This window comes from Corythoichthys intestinalis, chromosome 17 (assembly GCF_030265065.1).
Source record: "Corythoichthys intestinalis isolate RoL2023-P3 chromosome 17, ASM3026506v1, whole genome shotgun sequence".
Lineage (NCBI taxonomy): Eukaryota > Metazoa > Chordata > Actinopteri > Syngnathiformes > Syngnathidae > Corythoichthys > Corythoichthys intestinalis.
The window spans coordinates 36,913,800-36,932,613 of NC_080411.1; the positions used below are offsets into that span (position 1 = coordinate 36,913,800).

Below are 18,814 nucleotides of genomic sequence, written 5' to 3' on the forward strand. Positions count from 1 at the left end.
TGTTTTTAATTTTTTTTTTTTTTTTTTTTTTTAACAATTTTCCTTGCGTTTCTTTTTAAAACAGAATTGTATTATATGCTTTTTTTTTTTTTTTTTTTTAACTTTACAAACGGCAACTCCTGTTGTTTTTTGGGCTTTGTTACCGTGATCCCCGAAAACGCACCATCAGGTTGTGTGTGACGTCAGGTGTCAAATTCCCAACATTTTTTTGCTGAGAAAAAAAAACCTCGTAAAGACAAAGACCTTCCTTTGCAACTAAAAGACGTCGCTGAGTCGTGCGTTTATTGTAAGGCCAATAAAATCCGGTAAGTCCTTGTATTATTATTTTTTTGTTCGTTTCATAAACTTCAGGACATAGTTTTTTAAGCTAGCCGAAACGTCAGGAATTAGCACTGTTTTGCAGCGTCGAACGTTTGCCCCAAAATGCAAACTTTACTCGCAAAGTGTTTTTTTTTTTTCCCCACCTCTTGTGTTGACCAGACATTGATGTTTGGCTAAAAATTAATAACCGTAGTTTTCAAACGGCCTTTGAAAGTATGACAGTATGAGGAGATAATGTTGCATGTGTGGACGAAGTACCTCCGAATGACGCACGGGAACAGCAAAAGCACATACATGACCAAGGTGTAATTAATTACATTTCTAAATTACCGGTTAAATTAGTCAAGTTCCTCACTCATTCTGTCATGGTCATTGATATATAAAAACAAAATTTCACCACATAGATATTACATTTGGAACAAGAAATACAATAAAGAAATTATTATTATTCTTTATAAGATGGGTTAATAACATTTTCTTAGTTAGGCAATATTTGAATGACGATGGTCAACTTTTTACATATAGAGAATTTTGTTCTGTTTATAGTATTATTGTTGGACCTCGTGAACGTTTGTGTTTGATGCAGGGCTTTCAAAGATTATTATTATACTGTATTATTGTCTGTTCATTGGTTATAAATGTGCATTATTAAGCTCTGAAGCCTCAAAGTATTTTTTGAGAGGACTTCTTCAAAGGGGAGATAGTTTCCAAACCTGCAACAATTTGTAATTGGAACGATTATTTACTTTCTATTTATGGTATAGAAACGGTGTTTGAGGTTCATTATCGCCACCGCATGGACATATTTGTCATGCACCGCTGCAATGCATTGTGGGTGATATACAGCTCTAGTGACCATCGCTTTTTGACTAGGATCACAATATTTCACCAAGTTTACTTCAGCTATTTCGAGAAATGGAAGATTCCTTTCCCTTATGATGGCGGTGGGGATTCGAGGGCAGCAAGGGTGACTCGAACTGTTTTTGGAACGCAGCCGTTGAAAAGGTTCAGCAACATTCACACTGCGCCAACCGAACTTTCCGAGTAACATCACGTGGATGAAAGGCGCACTCATTGATTGGCCAAATTTAGAAGAGGAAATACTTCACCTTCACCCCACTCTGCTGAAAGAAGGGGATAAAAACGACGATCCAAAAGATGGAGCCTCTCGTGCAGGCATTTGTTTTGTTAATACTTTCCTCTGTGTATCAAATGCAACTGCTTAGCGCAGCAGAACAACATTTGGCCATGGTAACTCAACGTGCCGTGACAAAGTTCTTGTTACGAAGACGAGAGAGGAGGCGTCGGAGCCAACAGAGGAGATTTGTCGCTGTCTATGGCTTTATGTTGCTACACAGACAGCAGGCAAGGTATGTATCTTCACAGTTTACAAACGTTATTTTGCATAACTTGTCTTAACTTGCTTTGCAATGATAGAGTGTGTTTTGATGGTCTGGGATATTGTTATTCCAACAATTATTGAGCTAAGCCAAGCTACGTAGAAACTAGCGCTGCAGCTATCGATTATTTTAGTAGTCGATTAATCAATTATGATTTAACAGAATAATCGAGCAATCGGATAAGGGACATAAGAAATACCTGACCTGAGCCTTAAACGGTATAAAAAAAAATATATGAGGATATATGTACAGCAAAAGAACAGTTGGCTAACTTACATAGCAACAGTCCGCTAGCTTAAATGCTATAAAATGCCTTTTTTTTATTTTTTTTTTTTACAGTGCTCTTAACAAATAGTTCAAACACATATTCCCACAAAAAACGGCTAAATATACCTTTAAATGAAATTACGAATGCATTAAAAAACATTAGCTCAAACAAAAACTTGGCTTATGTTGGTCTTAACATGGAGCAGCTGGATTCAGCCATGTGAAATGAGGCACACTAGAGGGCAGTGTATCCACCCAAATCATTAAGACTAAATGATAAGACTTTCAAAACAAACCATTACAACGCCACTTTACTTAAACGAATACTCGAAGCAACAAAATTCAATTTGAATATTTTTTTTCTAATCGAATACTCGAGTTAATCGAATAATCGTTTCGGCACTAGTAGCAACAGCTAATGTCGGGGTCACCTGTTGAATTAATCAAGATAGGAGTTCGACTAGGGCTGCGCCTATCGATTATTTTAGTAGTCTGTTAATCGATGAACTAGTTTGAATAATCAAGTATTTGGATAAGGAACATAAATTAAAATACCTGAGCTGAGCTTGAAAAAAATAATAAGTATATATAATATATATACTTATATATATAATATAAAAAAATAAATGAGGATCTAAGTACAACAAAAGAAGATCTGGGTAACATACATAACTAAAGTCCGCTAGCTTAAATGCTAACATTTAAAAAAATTTTTTTTTTACAAATAATGGCTAAGTATACCTATAAATTAAATTACGAATGCATTAAAAAAACATTAGCTCAAACAAAAACTTAGATTATGTTGGTCTTAACAGGGATCAGTTGGATTCAGCCATGTGAAATGAGTTATGTCATATTCACTGTTGCCACTAGAGGGCAACGTATCCACCCAAATCAATAAAACTAAATGAGTGAGAGAAGAGGGGCCTATGATTAATTTCACACGTGCAGTACAGAAGGTCCCGGGTTACGAATTTATGATTTACTCGACTTACGTGTTTTGGACTTTACGACGTCTCGTCCACTATTTTGTCCCCAGTTGTTTTTTTTTGTGTGTGTGTGTGTGTTTTTTTTTTTTTTTGTCGCATAAACAGTACCTTATTGCAGTGTTTTTCAACCGGTGTGCCGCAGCATACTAGTGTGCCGTGAGAGATCGTCAGGTGTGCCTCGAGAAATTATCCCATGTCGCATTTATATATATATATATATATATATATATATATATCTTTTTTTTAATGTTGTCGGGCGGAGTTGCAGTAGCACGCAAGGAAGGAGTAGGTAGAACGTCTCGGTCATGTGCAGCAGACCGAGGTATTGCTCATGTCGCGTTCAAGGACTGCTCGGATTTCTAGCCATCAGCGACCTTGCTGTCTGCGACAATGTGGACCCCAGCACGTCTACTGCACATCACTTGGTTAGACTCGTCATGTGTCGATATACTCGAAAGTGTCCTTTCTATTTTATCTATATGTATATATATATATATATATATATATAAATATTAGGGCTGTCAAAATTATCGCGTTAACGCGCGGTAATTAATTTTTTTAGTTAATCACGTTAAAATATTGGACGCAATTAACGCACATGTCCAACTCAGACAGTATTCTGCCTTTTGGTAAGTTTTAAAGCAAGGTTTTTTTGTGCTGTCTAACAGCGAACTCTTGTGGTCGCTTTGCGACATGGTTTATTGCTTTCTTGCCAGTTCAATATGGCTGCACGACGTCTCGGGCTGACACCTACGTGGTAATGTTGTGCTTATATGATCCTTGGACAAGATTTGTCCATAAGTATGGTTGTTGTAAAGAATGTACATATTATGTTAGTAAGCAAAATGTTATATTTTTTGTATGAGACGCTTTTTGTTTATGTTTAGTGAACCTGTATAGCGTGCTAAGCTAACGTTGTTGCTAATGCAATGCTTGTGTACTTTTTTTGGGAGTTTTACTACGGTCTAAAGAGGACAATGGTTTGAGGCCATTTTATTAATAAGATGAAAAAGGAAGAAGTCTGATTATTAAGGCGTCGTTCACTAGCTTTGGAAAAAGTAGACGCTTCGGAGTGAGGACAGCATAGACAGATTTTAATGACAGTAGAGTGAAATGCCCACTACAGTCCTTATGTACTGTATGTTGAATATATATATCCAGCTTGTGTCTTATCTTTCCATTCCAACAATTAATTTCACAGAATATATATGTAATTTACGGAAAAATATGGCATATTTTATAGATGGTTTGAATTGCGATTAATTACGATTAATTAATTTTTAAGCTGTAATTAACTCTATTAAAAATTTTAATCGTTTGACAGCCCTAATATATATATATATGTATATAGGTATTAGCCAAGAAATCTGAGCAGTTCTTGAAAGCGACACGAGCAGCTATCCAACAGAGCCATCATGCCAAGCAAGTTTAAATGTCATCTTCAAATGAAACACCCGTCGCTTCATTCAAAACAAGTTAATGGACTAGTTTGTTCGCCTCCATGAAAACACAGAGAAACAGGGAACTTTTTTGAGAAAAACTACAAAGGTAAATGAGAAAGCCCTCTCAGCCAGTTACCTTGTTGCCGAACTTGTTGCTAAATCCAAAAAGTCCCACACTGTAACAGAGACATTAATACTACTTGCCTGCAAAGCCATTGTCTGTGAGATGCTCGGCCCTGATGCGGTTAGACACATTGCTCAAGTCCCCCTGTCTGATAATTCTGAGCTTTTTTAAGCCTAACTGCTATTAAGGAAAAAAAAAAAAAAAGACCGAGAGATGTTGAAGATTAAAAATATTGGCTTTGTGTTCATCTAAACGGGCTCAAGTTTCACACTGAGTAAGTATGCATACTGAGAAGTTATTTTATAATTAAATATACGAGCACTGTACAGAAAATTAATTTTGGAACATTTTTGGTTTGTGGTGTTCCGCAAGATTTTTTCCAGTGTAAAAACGTGCCGTGACTCAAACAAGGTTGAAAAACACTGCCTTATTGTACCTCACAGTATCTTAATCTTTTACTTTATTAATATGACATGTTCTGTCCTCACTAAAAGTTGTTCAGCTTTACAGACAGCAAACTGTGCTTTTGAAGCTTTTCCTTCACTTTTGACAATTTGTAAAGCTGTAACACACAAACATTTATGTTCAAAACGACACATTTTAACAATAAAACATTTGACACAAAACAACTGGTGTTCAAACGTCCATCTAGTCTGATCAATATGTAAATTTAGTAGATTAAATCTGCCTTACAAAAGTCTGCTGTATTTACAATTTTCACAGCAAATCACTTACATGTAACTCTCCAAACTGTAGCTGTAAAATTAATTGCAAATGCATACACAAACATATATTAGCTGAAACAACTTTCAGCCTGATGTGGGCCAAACCAGCGCAGCTATCCTTATCCATGTCAGACGTCTCAATCTGCTTCTCAAGTCAAGGCGACAGTCCAGCCAGACCCAACGCTGCCACCAGTGGGCAGTGTATTATCCATCATTTAACAAAATACAATACTTTTGGATAGTTATTTTGTAAGGGTACTTGAAGGGTTAATTCCGATTTATGTGAAAATTTGGGTTAGGTCGCCGGCATAAGAACGGAAATCGTTCGTAACACGGGGACTACATGTAGTAGTGATTGTTTTGGTCATGTTTTTGTGTACTAGTAATTGAAGGTTTGTTGTGCTCAAAACAAATACATAGCACTCAGAGGTGGGTAGAGTAGCCAAAACTTTTACTCAAGTAAGAGTAGCGTTAATTCAAAATAATATTACTCAAGTAAAAGTAGTCATCCAAAATTGTACTCAAGTACGAGTAAAAAAGTATTTGGTAAAACGAATGAGTAACATTGTGACTTACGATGTTTAATATTTTTTTAACAATGATATTTTTTAATCTATGTTAACTGGCATTATAATAAATAATACAAAAAAAAAACAAAAAACATTGAATTCTGGCCAGAAGAAAAAAAAAAACAGAAATGAAGCCTCATTCATCCAAAGAGCATGAGTGCCCTCTGGTGGAGAAAACATATTCCCTATTATGAAACCAAAACGATCATATCTCCGGTTTTCTGTGGTCAATCGGTGCCAAATTAAAACTGTGAGAGAGGTTAAAAGCCACGCATTTGAGTTGTGTTGACGGCAGCGCTTTATGTCAAATACAGTCCTTATTTATTTATGTTTTTTTAGCCAGGTCCTGGAACAGATTAAATTCGTATGGAGAGGTACCACTGTATTGTTTTTTCTGCGGCCCTGTAGCAAATGCGCCACGGACCGTTACGGATCCCCAGCCTGGTGGTTGGGGATCCCTGCTATAAATGATCAAATTTCAGCACCTTAAATGTAAACTTAATGTGTAATGTGTATTTCTCTAATTTGCTTTATCCCAGCAGGACCACGCGGGCCAATCTGCGTCGTCGCAGTTGGTGGGAACATATTAAAGACAACTGGAATGACACTGACTGGCAGAAAAACTTCAGGATGAAGCGAGTGACATTTCAGCGGCTATGTAATATCCTGCAGCCTACTTTAACACGCCAGAGCACAAATTTCAGAGACTCTCTCTCTCTGGATCTTCGGGTGGCTATATGTCTGTGGCGTTTGGCGACCAATCTTGATTACAGATCCATTTCCGATCTTTTTGGTGTTGGCATATCCACGGCCTGTCAAATTACCCAAGAAGTTGTGACAGCAATAAATAAGGTGATGAAACGTCACTACATCCGGACCCCATCCGATGAGGAGCTCGGGGTTATTGTCCAGGGATACAGGGATAAATGGGGATTCCCACAGGTTGCCGGAGTAATAGACAGGACCCACATCGGCATCCAGGCACCAGCTGATAACGCTCCCGAATATTACAACAGGAAAGGATTTTACTCAGTCCTGTTGCAGGGTGTTGTTTGCCACAAGCTCAGATTTTGGAACATCAATGTTGGTTGGCCAGGGAATGCCCAAGATGCCAAAGTGTTTGCAAACTCCCCTCTCTATGAACAGGGGCAAAGCGGCACATTGTTTTCAGCTCGTACAGAGCAAATCGAAGGTGTTGATGTGCCACCAGTTATTCTTGGTGATGCAGCTTACCCACTTCTGCCTTGGCTGATGAAGCCATATCCAGAGGGGACAAATTTAACGCCAGCAAATATTCAATTCAATCATCGACTCAGTCAGGCAAGGATGACTGTAAAGAGAGCTTTTGGGCGGCTGAAAGGTAGATGGAGATGTCTCCTCACAAGGTGTGATGCACACATTTCGCTGGTCAGCCACATCATCACAGCCTGCTGTGTTCTTCACAACTTTTGTGAAATACACGAAGAGGAATGGGAAGATGCTGATCTTGAAGCGGACCAGTCAGGTGATCATAATGTCCACCACACCTCGGATGATGAACATGGCCATAATATCAGACATGCTTTCTGTACCTCATTTTCACGCTAAACACATATTTTGCATCCTCTGCATCAATGAAAGTTCTCCTTCGTAGCGATGGAAATTTGTCAGCAGAGGGTGCTGGTGGGTGACAATGCGTAAGGAAATAAAGGCATATGAGAAATTTTACAGACAAGTTTTCTGAGCGAAACATGGGCGGTGCCATCTTTATCATTTCTGCTCCAAACCTCTAGTTTAGACAGAACAACATGAAGTGTGGTTGAAGTAAGCAGTGTGTTGACAAAGTTCAAACTGCAAAATCAAACCAGAGGAACCCACGGAATCTCCAAAAATGGATTCAGCACGACGTAGATGAGACTCCGAGACTTTCTGTGCTGTGCGTCCAACTCCTGGGAAGCGCCTATATATATGGTTGGAAGTGGAATGATTTGAACAGCGTCCAGCTTCAAAGAGCCAGTGCTCATCTACCTCGCCATATGCCTTAAATCGTAACCAGCTGCAGACAATGTTATATGTGTTTTAAAACTAAATAAAAATCATAAAAGATTCTATGTTTGTTCTTATCACTTCGTTGATCATTCTTAAAGAAAATTATAACATGTCGGCCTGTGTTGACGTAAGGTGTAGATTGATACGCCAGCCACTTGAGTGACCAAAATGAGGTGAAATTACAAATAATATTAGTTGCCGAGTGCAGAAGAGCTGACACAGATTTTGTTGTTACAAGGAAATACTACAAGGTATGTACATATAAACAAAAATAGTATGTCATTCTTTTTTATTGCAGATATTGATCGCAATAAAACATTTGGACAACAAAATTCCATTTTTTTTTTTTTTTTTAATAAAACGATAGGGGCATGTGCTAAACAGGTCAATAAACCAGAATTTATAAAAATTATTAGAAAAAATATTAACAATGGTGGAGCATAAGTTGAGCCTTTCATCAAAGTAGAACGCATGTAGTCTTGATACTGTATATGTACATTGACGTACAGCAGTGCTTCTCAATTATTTTCTGTTACGCCCCCCCCCCAGGAAGACCAAAATGTTCCACGCCCCCCCCAACTCTCTGCCACCACTGTAAATAAATAAACTGTAGTATCATTTGTATATAAAATTCTTAATATTATAAGTACAACGCTGCATAACATTGTGTTCTTTTTTAAATTAAATAAAAAAGTAATATAGATCAACTTACGGTACAATAAAGTGAAAAAAAAAAAAAAAAAAAACACATTCGTGCTATAAAAATACACGCAAGATACATTTTTGGACTGTTTGATACTGAAAAATAAAATTTAATAAAGTCAATAATAAATTCAAATTGATTAGCAACATTAACTCATGAGGGCAATATGTCAATTAGATTAAAAAAAAAAAATTAATAGAACAAAAATGACGTGGCATTGGACAGAGGAACAGTTTTTATTTTTGCTGCAGGCAAAAGCTAAATGCTACACACACTTTGTCATGTTTGCTTGTCTTAACTTTTCATATCTCCAGTGCTCTTTGCTGTGTGCTCGTTTGGTTAAAAAATACTGCGCACACGCTCAAAATGAGAGCGGCACTGCCACCCACTGAATGGATGTGCAATTGCACTTTATATACGACAAAAAAGTATGTTCCCCAAGATCACATGCGCCACCCCCAGCATCGCTCTGCGCCCCCCCCCCCCCCCAGGGGGGCCCGCCCCACTATTTGAGAAGTACTGACGTACAGTGATTGTTGTGAGGCACAGCATTTTCCATTTGTAAACAAAAAACTTGTAACACTTGCATTTAGGCATTTACATAATTGTACCATCCTACACGTACTGAATAGCAACAGGCTAGCAGCAGATAGCATGTGTTGCACCCAAAGCATTACAGTAGTTGTAGTAAATATTAAACAATCATAATTAGATTAATCGTAATAACAGTATCAAAGACAAGTCATTTCATGCCCAAGCTTTAGTATTTTTTGGAGCACCGGACACATGAAAATGCAGGAAAAAGAAGGAACATACCTTCCATAACACCTGCGGCAACATGGCTACATATACACCTGGTCTTTGTGGTGGCTCCACATCTGCTTTCATAACCAACATGTTGTCCTCCCATGTTGTGTTGATGGCAGATGGATGCTGTATTTCCAATTTGGCTTTTTTGAGGGACGGCTCCAATGTTGTTTTGGATGGAGAAAGTGTAAAACGGAAGTCGCAAGCAGAAATGCGGAAGTACCTCGGAAACTTTAGCATTAGCGATTGTTATAGTTGTTTTGGAATGTCATGGTTTTTTTTTTTTTATATTATAGCCCTGTGCTGGGTTTTAGCTTCTAATTTCTCTAAATTAATTAGACCCGATTATTAAAACTCGGCAAGGTTAAGCTAAAGACTCCAGTGCGTACCTGCAGTTTGTCCACGTCACAGTTCTTATTTTTCTCACTAGTCTTTGAGATAGACAGGGCTAGATTGTTGCTTAATTTATAAATTCTTATTGGGCTACACATTTTCGCTGATTCACTAAAAAAATGACGCTGGTTGTGATAGCCCTTTTTTAAGCAAACCTGTGTTGGGAATCATGAAGGAAGGCGCTGGCTATCGACTAGCTGTGAAATTCAAATGAAAGTTTTGTTGCTGATAATGTACTGTATAACAGATAAATCCCAAACCCTCTTATTTAGTTAAAAGTAGGGCTGCTACTCACGATTTTCAGAATTGATTAATCGATTAATTTGATTGATGTCACTTTTTTTTCAATTGCCTTCACAATTTACCTTAGTTTTATGCATGTTGAAAGTAACAATGAAGACAAAATGACCATTTCTTTCAAAAATATTTTATTACAGCTTCCGGACTTAACTGTAGTCTACAAATGATTTTAATCGATTAGTTGTTGCAGTCTTCCGAACAAAAATGTGAATTGTTTTCCAAAGTAAAAGCAGATTTTGTTCATGTCCTACTTTGAACAGAAATATGAAATATATTTACAACTGAAGTTCTATGTATAAGTTCAAGAATTTAGACAAGTTTAAGGTCCTAAACGATTAATTGGTTATCAAAATAGTTATCAATTAATTTGCTCATCGATTAGTTGTTTATTAATTGTTGCAAGTCTAGTACAAAGCCATTAATAAAACAAATGCACATAATGAAAAGTTTTACGGCAGACGAGTTATTTCCCAGGCATTAAATGCATCATCTGGAAATTTAATCCCTTCCGCAATTTGCCATTTAAGTCCTGATTATCCAGATTTTAAATTTAAGAACCCTGTGTTACTGTAGAATTTTATTGTTGAAATAAATTTTCACTAAAAACGTGATTATAAATATCCAATTAAAATAGTTTTCTTAGATTCTAGATTTTCCTTAACAATATTGCCCCACCACCCCATGATCTCAGAAAATATATACTGTATACTTTAATTGATGTCTGTCAGATCACCGAAACTTTTATTTTTAAACTTTTTTTCCCCATTTGCTGCTCTATTTCTAATGATATTTATAATTTGTGCTAATTAAAGGTTACACACAGATTGTGCAATTGTTTTTAAAAAAAAAAAAAAAACAACAACAAATTATTGTAAACATCAGAACACTGAACAATTGAATCAAATCTGCTAGAGCAAAACATTTTTCTATAACCATTGAAAGCCATGTTTACATTGTGGATGACAGCCAAAGTGTCCTGCTGGTGATATGAGGGGTAACCTGGTGTGTGATCGGTACAGGGCTGTAGTACTGTTGGCCGAGTGGATAAGTCACAGGGTGGGAGTGTCACTTGACCTGTTGGCATCCGCTGTGACACTGGCTGGGTCAAGTGATTTTGTCAGTCTTTCCATCATCTGAAGAAGTAGCTGGGTTGTAGCTTGTTGCTCCCTGAACAAGGTACTGTAATGCTCACTGGCCTCCTTCTGCATCTGCATTAAATATGATAATTCTGCAGTGTCACGGGCTTGTCGGGCACGGTCGGCATCATCCATCCTCTTTAGCAGTGCCTCCAGAGTGAGCTCTGTGTCAAGGGTCCTGCGTTTTTTTTTCCTGCTGGTGGCACCAGGAATAGCCAATCGTGGCGCGTGTGTACCATGTTTATTCATACTTGTGCTGGTGGTGGTTGTTGTTGTACCACCTTCCTCCATCCAAACACTGACTTCTGGGGAGGATGGAGTTCCTGTATATTAAGACAAATAACCATTATTTCATTAGGAAAAAAAAAAAAAAAAAAAAAGTGTAGAGGCTGGGTAAACCAAGTGTCAAAGGCAATACAGGTAGTCCCCGGGTTATGACATACCAGACAACGCCGGAGTCTCGTCCGCCATTTTGTCTCCAGTTTTTTGTGTGTGAATGGTACCTTATTGTACCTCACAGTATCTTTTAAAAAATTTTTTTTTTTTTTACTTTATTAATATAACTACTGCCCTTTGGTGAAATGTGTATTTTATTATAATGTCAACTTTTGTTTTTTGACGGATGCATTTTTTGGCGCAGGAAGCGTAGAGCAGGGGTACTTCCACTCGAGAGCATGTACACACGAAGAACGTATTAGCGCACATTAAGAGGAGCGCATTTGCTCCCACCAAAAAGTCGCACAGCCAAGTAAGCGAGAGAGGGGAAAAGTTACAGCTTAGCTCTATGCATGTGCCGGTTACCAATTTCAAGGTTTACCGTGGCATGAAAACACTGTTTCAAAACCACTAAAAGTTTCCGATGGTGATACAAATACTTAAACGTAAGCTTGTTAACAAGGCTCTTAACGTGGCTAGTTAGCATGCCAAGACGCCTAATTAGTTTTCTCTCTATTAGCGTGCTTTTGTAAAGTCTTGGGCCATTGTAAACATATGTTCAAAATAGAGCTGAAAACGAATACTCGAGCAACTCGAGTTTAAAAACCTCAACTCACCTTGAGGAATCGTTTAATTTTGCCAGCTCTAAGCATCACGTTTTGCCCGGACTACTTTTAATGCGGGACAACGCGCTGACGTCACGTGCATAGAGGAAGAAGCAATAAAAAAAAAATACCTTACTGCAGCCGACAGCGTTACAAACTGCGCCGACGTTGCTAAAAACTATGCCTGCATGTTGCTACGTGGTAGCAGGTAGCGTCTGTATGCATGTCATAGATATCACATGTACGTAGAACGAGATGCGAAATGACCGACTCGGAGGCGTTAATAAAACAGCCGCCATCTTAAAGCCGTACACTTCTCAGCGCTCATAAATAAGATTAACATTACTGTCACTCGCTAACGTAACGTTATCCCTGCGGAGGGCTAGGTTTCTATTCATTATGACTACTGTCGATATGTGGCTAATTCTTACATACATGGTGTTATACTTATATAGCGCTTTTCCACCTTTCAAGGCGCTCAAAGCGCTTTACACTACATCGCCATCTACCTACTGGTGACGCAGCACCAGGAGCAATGTGGGGTTCAGTATCTTGCTCAAGGATACTTAGGAGAGTTCATCAGGGCAGAGAATTGAACCCACCACCTCTGGGTTGGGGGACAACTACTCTACCACTGAGCCACGCCATACCCATACAGGCTTTATTTCATCTGTGAAAACAGCGCTGTCGAGTGATCAGGGTGTAAAATAAAAACTTAATAATGCTAAGTCATTTTGAACTCAGTAGTCATTGCTGGATAAAACACCAAGTAGCATTGGTGCCTAATGTGCTCCAACACAGCACAACATTTATTTTGAACACTGCAAAAACTCAAAATCCTATCATGACTTACAGTTTAGAATAACTTAAAACTTAACTAGAAATTATAGCTTGACACAAGTGGAAAAAACACCTAACTTTTAAGTAATGTGTGTTATCAAGTGTAATTACATTTTTAGGTAAGAAATATATATTATTTTTTATGAGATCTAAAAGTTTTTTGAGTGAAAGCAGTGAATTAGTCTTTTTTTTTTTTTAAGTCACATTTGAGACGCAATTGTTGGCTGTTTTCAACAATGTACATCGAAAATAAAGTCATTGTTTGAAAATGGTTCAATATTAGATGAAATGTCTTGTTTTCTCATCTATATTTATAATTGCTCTTTACCTAAAAAAAAAAAAAAAAAGTTTCATCCGATTACTCGATTGAATTTTCAGTCGATTACTAAAATATTCGATAGCTGCAGCCCTAGTTCAAAATACCATTTTCATAATACAGCCTGTGTTTTTTTTCTCGTAACAGTGTTGAGAATACAAAAAATTATCCGAATTCAATTTTGTTGCTTCAAGTATTCGTTTAATTAAAGTGGCGTTGTAATGGTTTATTTTGAAAGTGATGGCATCTAGTTTTATTGATTGGGGTGGATACACTGCCCTCTGGTCTGCCTCTTTTCAGATGGTTGAATCCTTGCCTGGCATGGCCAGACTGTTCTCCCTGTGTTTTTCAAACACTGAGAGTATAGTCTGGGACCCAGCCCATTAACGGCCTCTCGAGCAAGTACAAAATCAATCGACAAATCAGATTCGTTTATTTGCGTGATGTATTCTTAACGAGCAACGTCACTCTTCTGTGTCGGAAGTCGTCTCCACAACAACACAGATGGCAAACAAGAGAGCCGAGAATATGTTCCAATCCACGGTAAAATCAGTTTTAAATGACCAAAAACACATCGACACAAGTCATTGACAAGTCTGTCTCGCGCTAGCCATGTTGAATAAACTCCGCTTGTAATGTTTACTTCCGCGCGCAAGGCCCTCGTCCCGCCCGTCGCTGATTGGTCCACTCCGCTGTCTGTTTGCTGTGGCTTGCTCCGCCCTGGAAATTTTATCCGCTTAATGGTGGCCAGACTCAATAGCTGGAACAGCGGTGAGTCTGGAGTACCAGGCTAGTTGAATCCAACTGCTCCCTTAGAAGACCAACGTAAGCTAAGTTTTTGTTTGAGCTAATGTTTTTTAATGCATTCAGAATTTAGTTTATAGGTATATTTAGCCGTTTTTTAATGGGAATATGTGTCTGAACTATTTGTTAAGAGCATTGTAAAAAAAAAAAAAAAAAAAAAAAAAAAAACTTATGCATTTTATAGCATTTAAGCTAGTGGACTTTTTCTATGTAAGTTAGCCAATTGTTCTTTTGTTGTACATATATGGAGGTAGATTTGTGTCTTTATTATTCAATAAAAAAAAAAGTTGCTTCAATCAAATAAAAAGTTGCTTCAATCAAAATATATATTTTCAATCGAAGAAAACGTCTCTTCAATCAAAAAAAAAGTGTTTGAATGCAAAAATAAATTTGAAACTCAAAAAAATATATTTGAAAACTGTTTTTCTTTGAAAATTTTTTTTTGATTGAAACACCATTTTTGATTGAAGTCATGTCATTTTCCGTTTGGACCACATTTTGGCTAGGACATTTGTGTCTTTATTATTCAATCAAAAATTAAGTCGCTTCAAACAAAAAAATATATATTTTCAAAAGAAAAATTACTTCAATCAAAAATTTTTTAAAAATTCAGTCGTAGAAAAAAAGGTTTGAATGTGAAAAAAATATTTGAGACTCAGAAACTCGCATTTCAACACTTTATTTTTCATTCAAACCGCTTTCTTTGATTGAAGCAATCCTTTTTGTGTTCAAGCCATATTAGGGGTAGGACATTTGTGTCAAAATCATTCAATCGCAATAAAAGTTGCTTTAATCAAAAAACTATTTTTAATCAAAGAAAAAAATCTTTTGCAAAAATATATATTTTTTGAAAATATATTTTTTTATTTGAAATATATATTTTTTATTGAAGTATCACTTTTTTGAAAAGCAAAAAGTTTTAAACTGGAGCTAAGTAGGCATGTGCTGATATGATAACGAAGCAAAAATACTGCAGTTTCACAGTATTGCAATTTTTGCTCTAAAATCTTTTATTTCGTATGGGTTGTATGAGTTGAAAATTGAAATAATGAATGAATGAAAAATGATTCAATCGAAAAAAAGTGCCTTCAAAACTTTTCCCACTTCAAAAAAAAAGTGTGTTCAAAACTTTTTCCACTTTGAGAAAAAAAAAAAAAAAAAGTTTAAAACTTTTTGCTTTTCAAAAAAAGTGATACTTCAATAAAAAATATATTTCAAATAAAAAAAATATATATATAAAAAAAAGTTTTTGCAAATGATTTTTTTCTTTGATTAAAAATAGTTTTTTGATTAAAGCAACTTTTATTGCGATTGAATGATTTTGACACAAATGTCCTACCCCTAATATGGCACAAACACAAAAAAGGATTGCTTCAATCAAAGAAAACGGTTTGAATGAAAAATAAAGTGTTCAAATGCGAATTTCTGAGTCTCAAATATTTTTTCACATTCAAACCTTTTTTTCTACGATTGAATATTTTTAAAATTTTTGATTGAAGTGATTTTCTTTTGAAAATATATATTTTTTTGTTTGAAGCGACTTAATTTTTGATTGAATAATAAAGACACAAATGTCCTAGGCAAAATGTGGTCCAAACGCAAAATGACATGACTTCAATCAAAAATGGTGTTTCAATCAAAAAAAAAACTTGACTTAAATCAAAAAAAAATTTTTCAATCAAAGAAAAAGTTTTCAAATATATTTTTTTGAGTTTCAAATTTATATTTGCATTCAAACACATTTTTTTTTGATTGAAGAGACGTTTTCTTCGATTGAAAATATATATTTTGATTGAAGCAACTTTTTATTTGATTGAAGCAACTTTTTTTTGGATTGAATAATAAAGACACAAATCTACCTCCATATACATAGGTCCTAAAAAAAATTAAATAAAAAAAAAAAAATTATACAGTTTGAGGCGCAGGTATTTTAATTTTCATGTTCCTTATCTGATTACTCGATTATTCAAACCAGTCCATCGATTAATCGACTACTAAAATATTCGATAGCTGCAGCCCTAATAATGTGTAAGTAATGATACGAGTCATACACACGCATCTCTTGCTCTCACTTGCCGTTAACATTCAACTAATTAATATTAATAGTAATTGTGGTATATTACCCCGGAAAAGTCGAACACTCACATTCCTGCATCATAACTTGGACTGAGAGAGATCTAAAAAAAAAAAAGAAAAAAGAGCAAGTCTCTAAAAATGTTGAGATGGAGCTTTAAAGTCTGTGAAGTGCATGCAATATATATAGATGTCCTTTTTTTTTTTTTTTTTTTTTTTTAATGTATTTAGAAGTGTTTACTTTTTTTATGTAAAATTTTATTCTAATGTTTAGGAACTTCAGCTGTGGCTGTGGGTTTAGTCTAGAAGTTCTATTTATTTCAATTTTCAACTCATACAACCCATACGAAATAAAAGATTTTAGAGCAAAAATTGCAATACTGTGAAACTGCAGTATTTTTGCTTCGTTATCATATCAGCACATGCCTACTTAGCTCCAGCGTCTTGGCGAGGACAATAAATGGCGTGGAACACATGTTTTTGGATAGTCATTTTGAGATTTAGGGGTACTTAATGGGTTCATTCCAATCTACGCGGAAATTCAGGTTACGTTGCCAGCATAGGAACGGAGCTCGTTAGTAACCCAGGAACTACCTGTATTGTGTAGGGAATTAATAAAACATGAAATAAAAAAATCCAAAGCATCTTTAAAGGATGAAAAAAATAGTCTGATTTCACAGTGAGATAATGGTTTACTACCGGCTGTAAGGAAAAACAATAATTATACCTCGGATTTGTTCTTTTTGTTTTACAAAATGCTGATGGTCTGAAGTGTTTTTAAACGAGAAGTAGGCATAAGTTTGCTTTACCGTTTCCTTCCGTTGTGGACTCATCCTTGTCGTTCGTCTCACCGTCAAGGGAATCCACAACGTATTTGGGATTGACTGAGTTTCTTGTCCCCAGTATAGCGTCCAACTCATCATACCAAGGACATTTGTCCTTTACCTCTCCGCTTTCCATGCTCCCGCGAAGACTGTCTCGGACTTTGTGGTACTGCTGGCGCAGTTTTTTAATTTTGATACGGCACTGCGCCACAGTTCGTTGAAAACCCCTTTCCTCCATCTTCGCACTAAATAGTTTCAAAACTTCGTTGTTCTTGTGTGTAGACGACATTAGACTATTAATGTAGTCTTCTGACCAGATATCTAAAAGCGCAGTCACCTCTTCATGGGCCCACGTCTGTCCTCTTGCCATTGTTGATTTTTGAAGAGCGTGCGTCTGCGTGCTGTACTTCCGTTTCCCAGGATGCACTGCGTGCAGCGTCACAGCGTGGAGTTGTGACGCTACACGTAATATAGCAACCGAGATAAGAGGCCTCCGCATGTATAAATTCCGCAAGCTTTTACCTTATTTTTTTCAATTTTATAATGACTCTCTCCTACATAAGTTTGTTGGTGAACATTTTTGACTGAGTGCATTGTTTTTCTTCATTTGGTATACAGTGATCACTCGTTTTTTGCGGTTAATCAGGGCCGGGTGTTCTGACAAATTTTGCGACCCATCAAAAATTTATACTTTGCGGTTTTGCGCAAGCGCGTAACGTTAAAAAGTGGCCGCAAATGCGGCGATTCCAAAGTAAAAACTACAAACTCTCTTTAAAGAAAGGACTATTTACTTAAGTTTGATCATGGAAAGACATGTAGAAAAGTTCTCAGACACATCCTACCATGTTAGCTGCACACAACAACTGCACCCAGCTCTGTCACTGTTAACGACTTCGCCGTGTCGTTAAGTATTGATTTACGCCATTTTCGTGTTTCACATGTATGTTTATGATGTGTCTAGTTTAGTTTGTACCTTTGGATAACATTGATAGTCCAACTGAATGTAAAAGAGGACTTTTTCAGCGCCACAAAAGCTTTGGGAGCAAAATTTTATGATGGAGCAAATTTTGAAACAAACATTTTTTTTGTTAAATGTATTCAGATTTAACAGTATTGGAAAGATACATATAATTCATGATTTTTTTTTCTTTTTTCCCCCGCAAACGTATATAATTAAGAAGAAAAAAAACTAATGTATATGTGGATTTTTATAAACGGTTTTTAAACACAGCAGATGTAATATTTATGATATGAAATCTATATAAAAGAAAATGATTTGTAGATGTAAACATGCATACATCTTAACATTTTTAAATAAAATAACACATTAGACTCAAGTGGTTCCTTCCATGACTGATAATGATGATGATGAAGAAACACCTTCCAAACACCTAAAAAATCAGTGAATAACCGAAACTGCAAATTTTGAAGTGCGAATTGGCGAGTAACCATTGTATATTGTTTTAAATATTTGTTCCGTCTGGCATATTTCCGTTTTGTTTTATTTTTATTTAGTTTTTATCTATATCGTTGGTTGTTCACCTTTTTGTATGTTTACTCATATTAATTAACAAAGATTTAAAACATTAAGAGACCAGAGGTGGGTGGACTAGCCAAAAATTTTACTCAAGTAAAAGTAGCGTTACTTCAAAGTAATGTGACTCAAGTAAAAATCCCAGAAATGTACTCAAGTACAAATAAAGTATCCAGTGA

At 36.3% G+C, this 18,814-nt stretch overlaps 2 protein-coding genes across 3 annotated transcripts; one reads left to right on the plus strand and one right to left on the minus strand.

Annotated features, from left to right (window-relative positions):
* The first annotated feature begins 312 nt into the window (after window positions 1–312).
* Window positions 313–14,336, plus strand: LOC130905787 (uncharacterized). 2 transcript variants are annotated; one of them, XM_057819474.1, is made up of 2 exons: window positions 313–1,691; window positions 6,377–14,336. In XM_057819474.1, the coding sequence occupies exons 1-2, from the start codon at window positions 1,480–1,482 to the stop codon at window positions 7,422–7,424; spliced, it is 1,260 nt and encodes a 419-aa protein (XP_057675457.1). In that variant the 5' UTR covers window positions 313–1,479; the 3' UTR covers window positions 7,425–14,336. The 2 variants fall into 2 exon arrangements, with proteins under 2 accessions (XP_057675457.1, XP_057675458.1); XM_057819475.1 differs by having other exon boundaries at window positions 6,380–14,336.
* On the minus strand, window positions 8,440–17,535 carry LOC130905788 (uncharacterized). Its single transcript, XM_057819476.1, has 2 exons — window positions 17,087–17,535; window positions 8,440–11,527 (listed from the first exon to the last, which is right to left on the minus strand). Exons 1-2 carry the CDS (start codon window positions 17,469–17,471, stop codon window positions 11,118–11,120), a joined length of 795 nt encoding a protein of 264 aa, XP_057675459.1. The 5' UTR covers window positions 17,472–17,535; the 3' UTR covers window positions 8,440–11,117.
* Window positions 17,536–18,814: the final 1,279 nt, after the last annotated feature.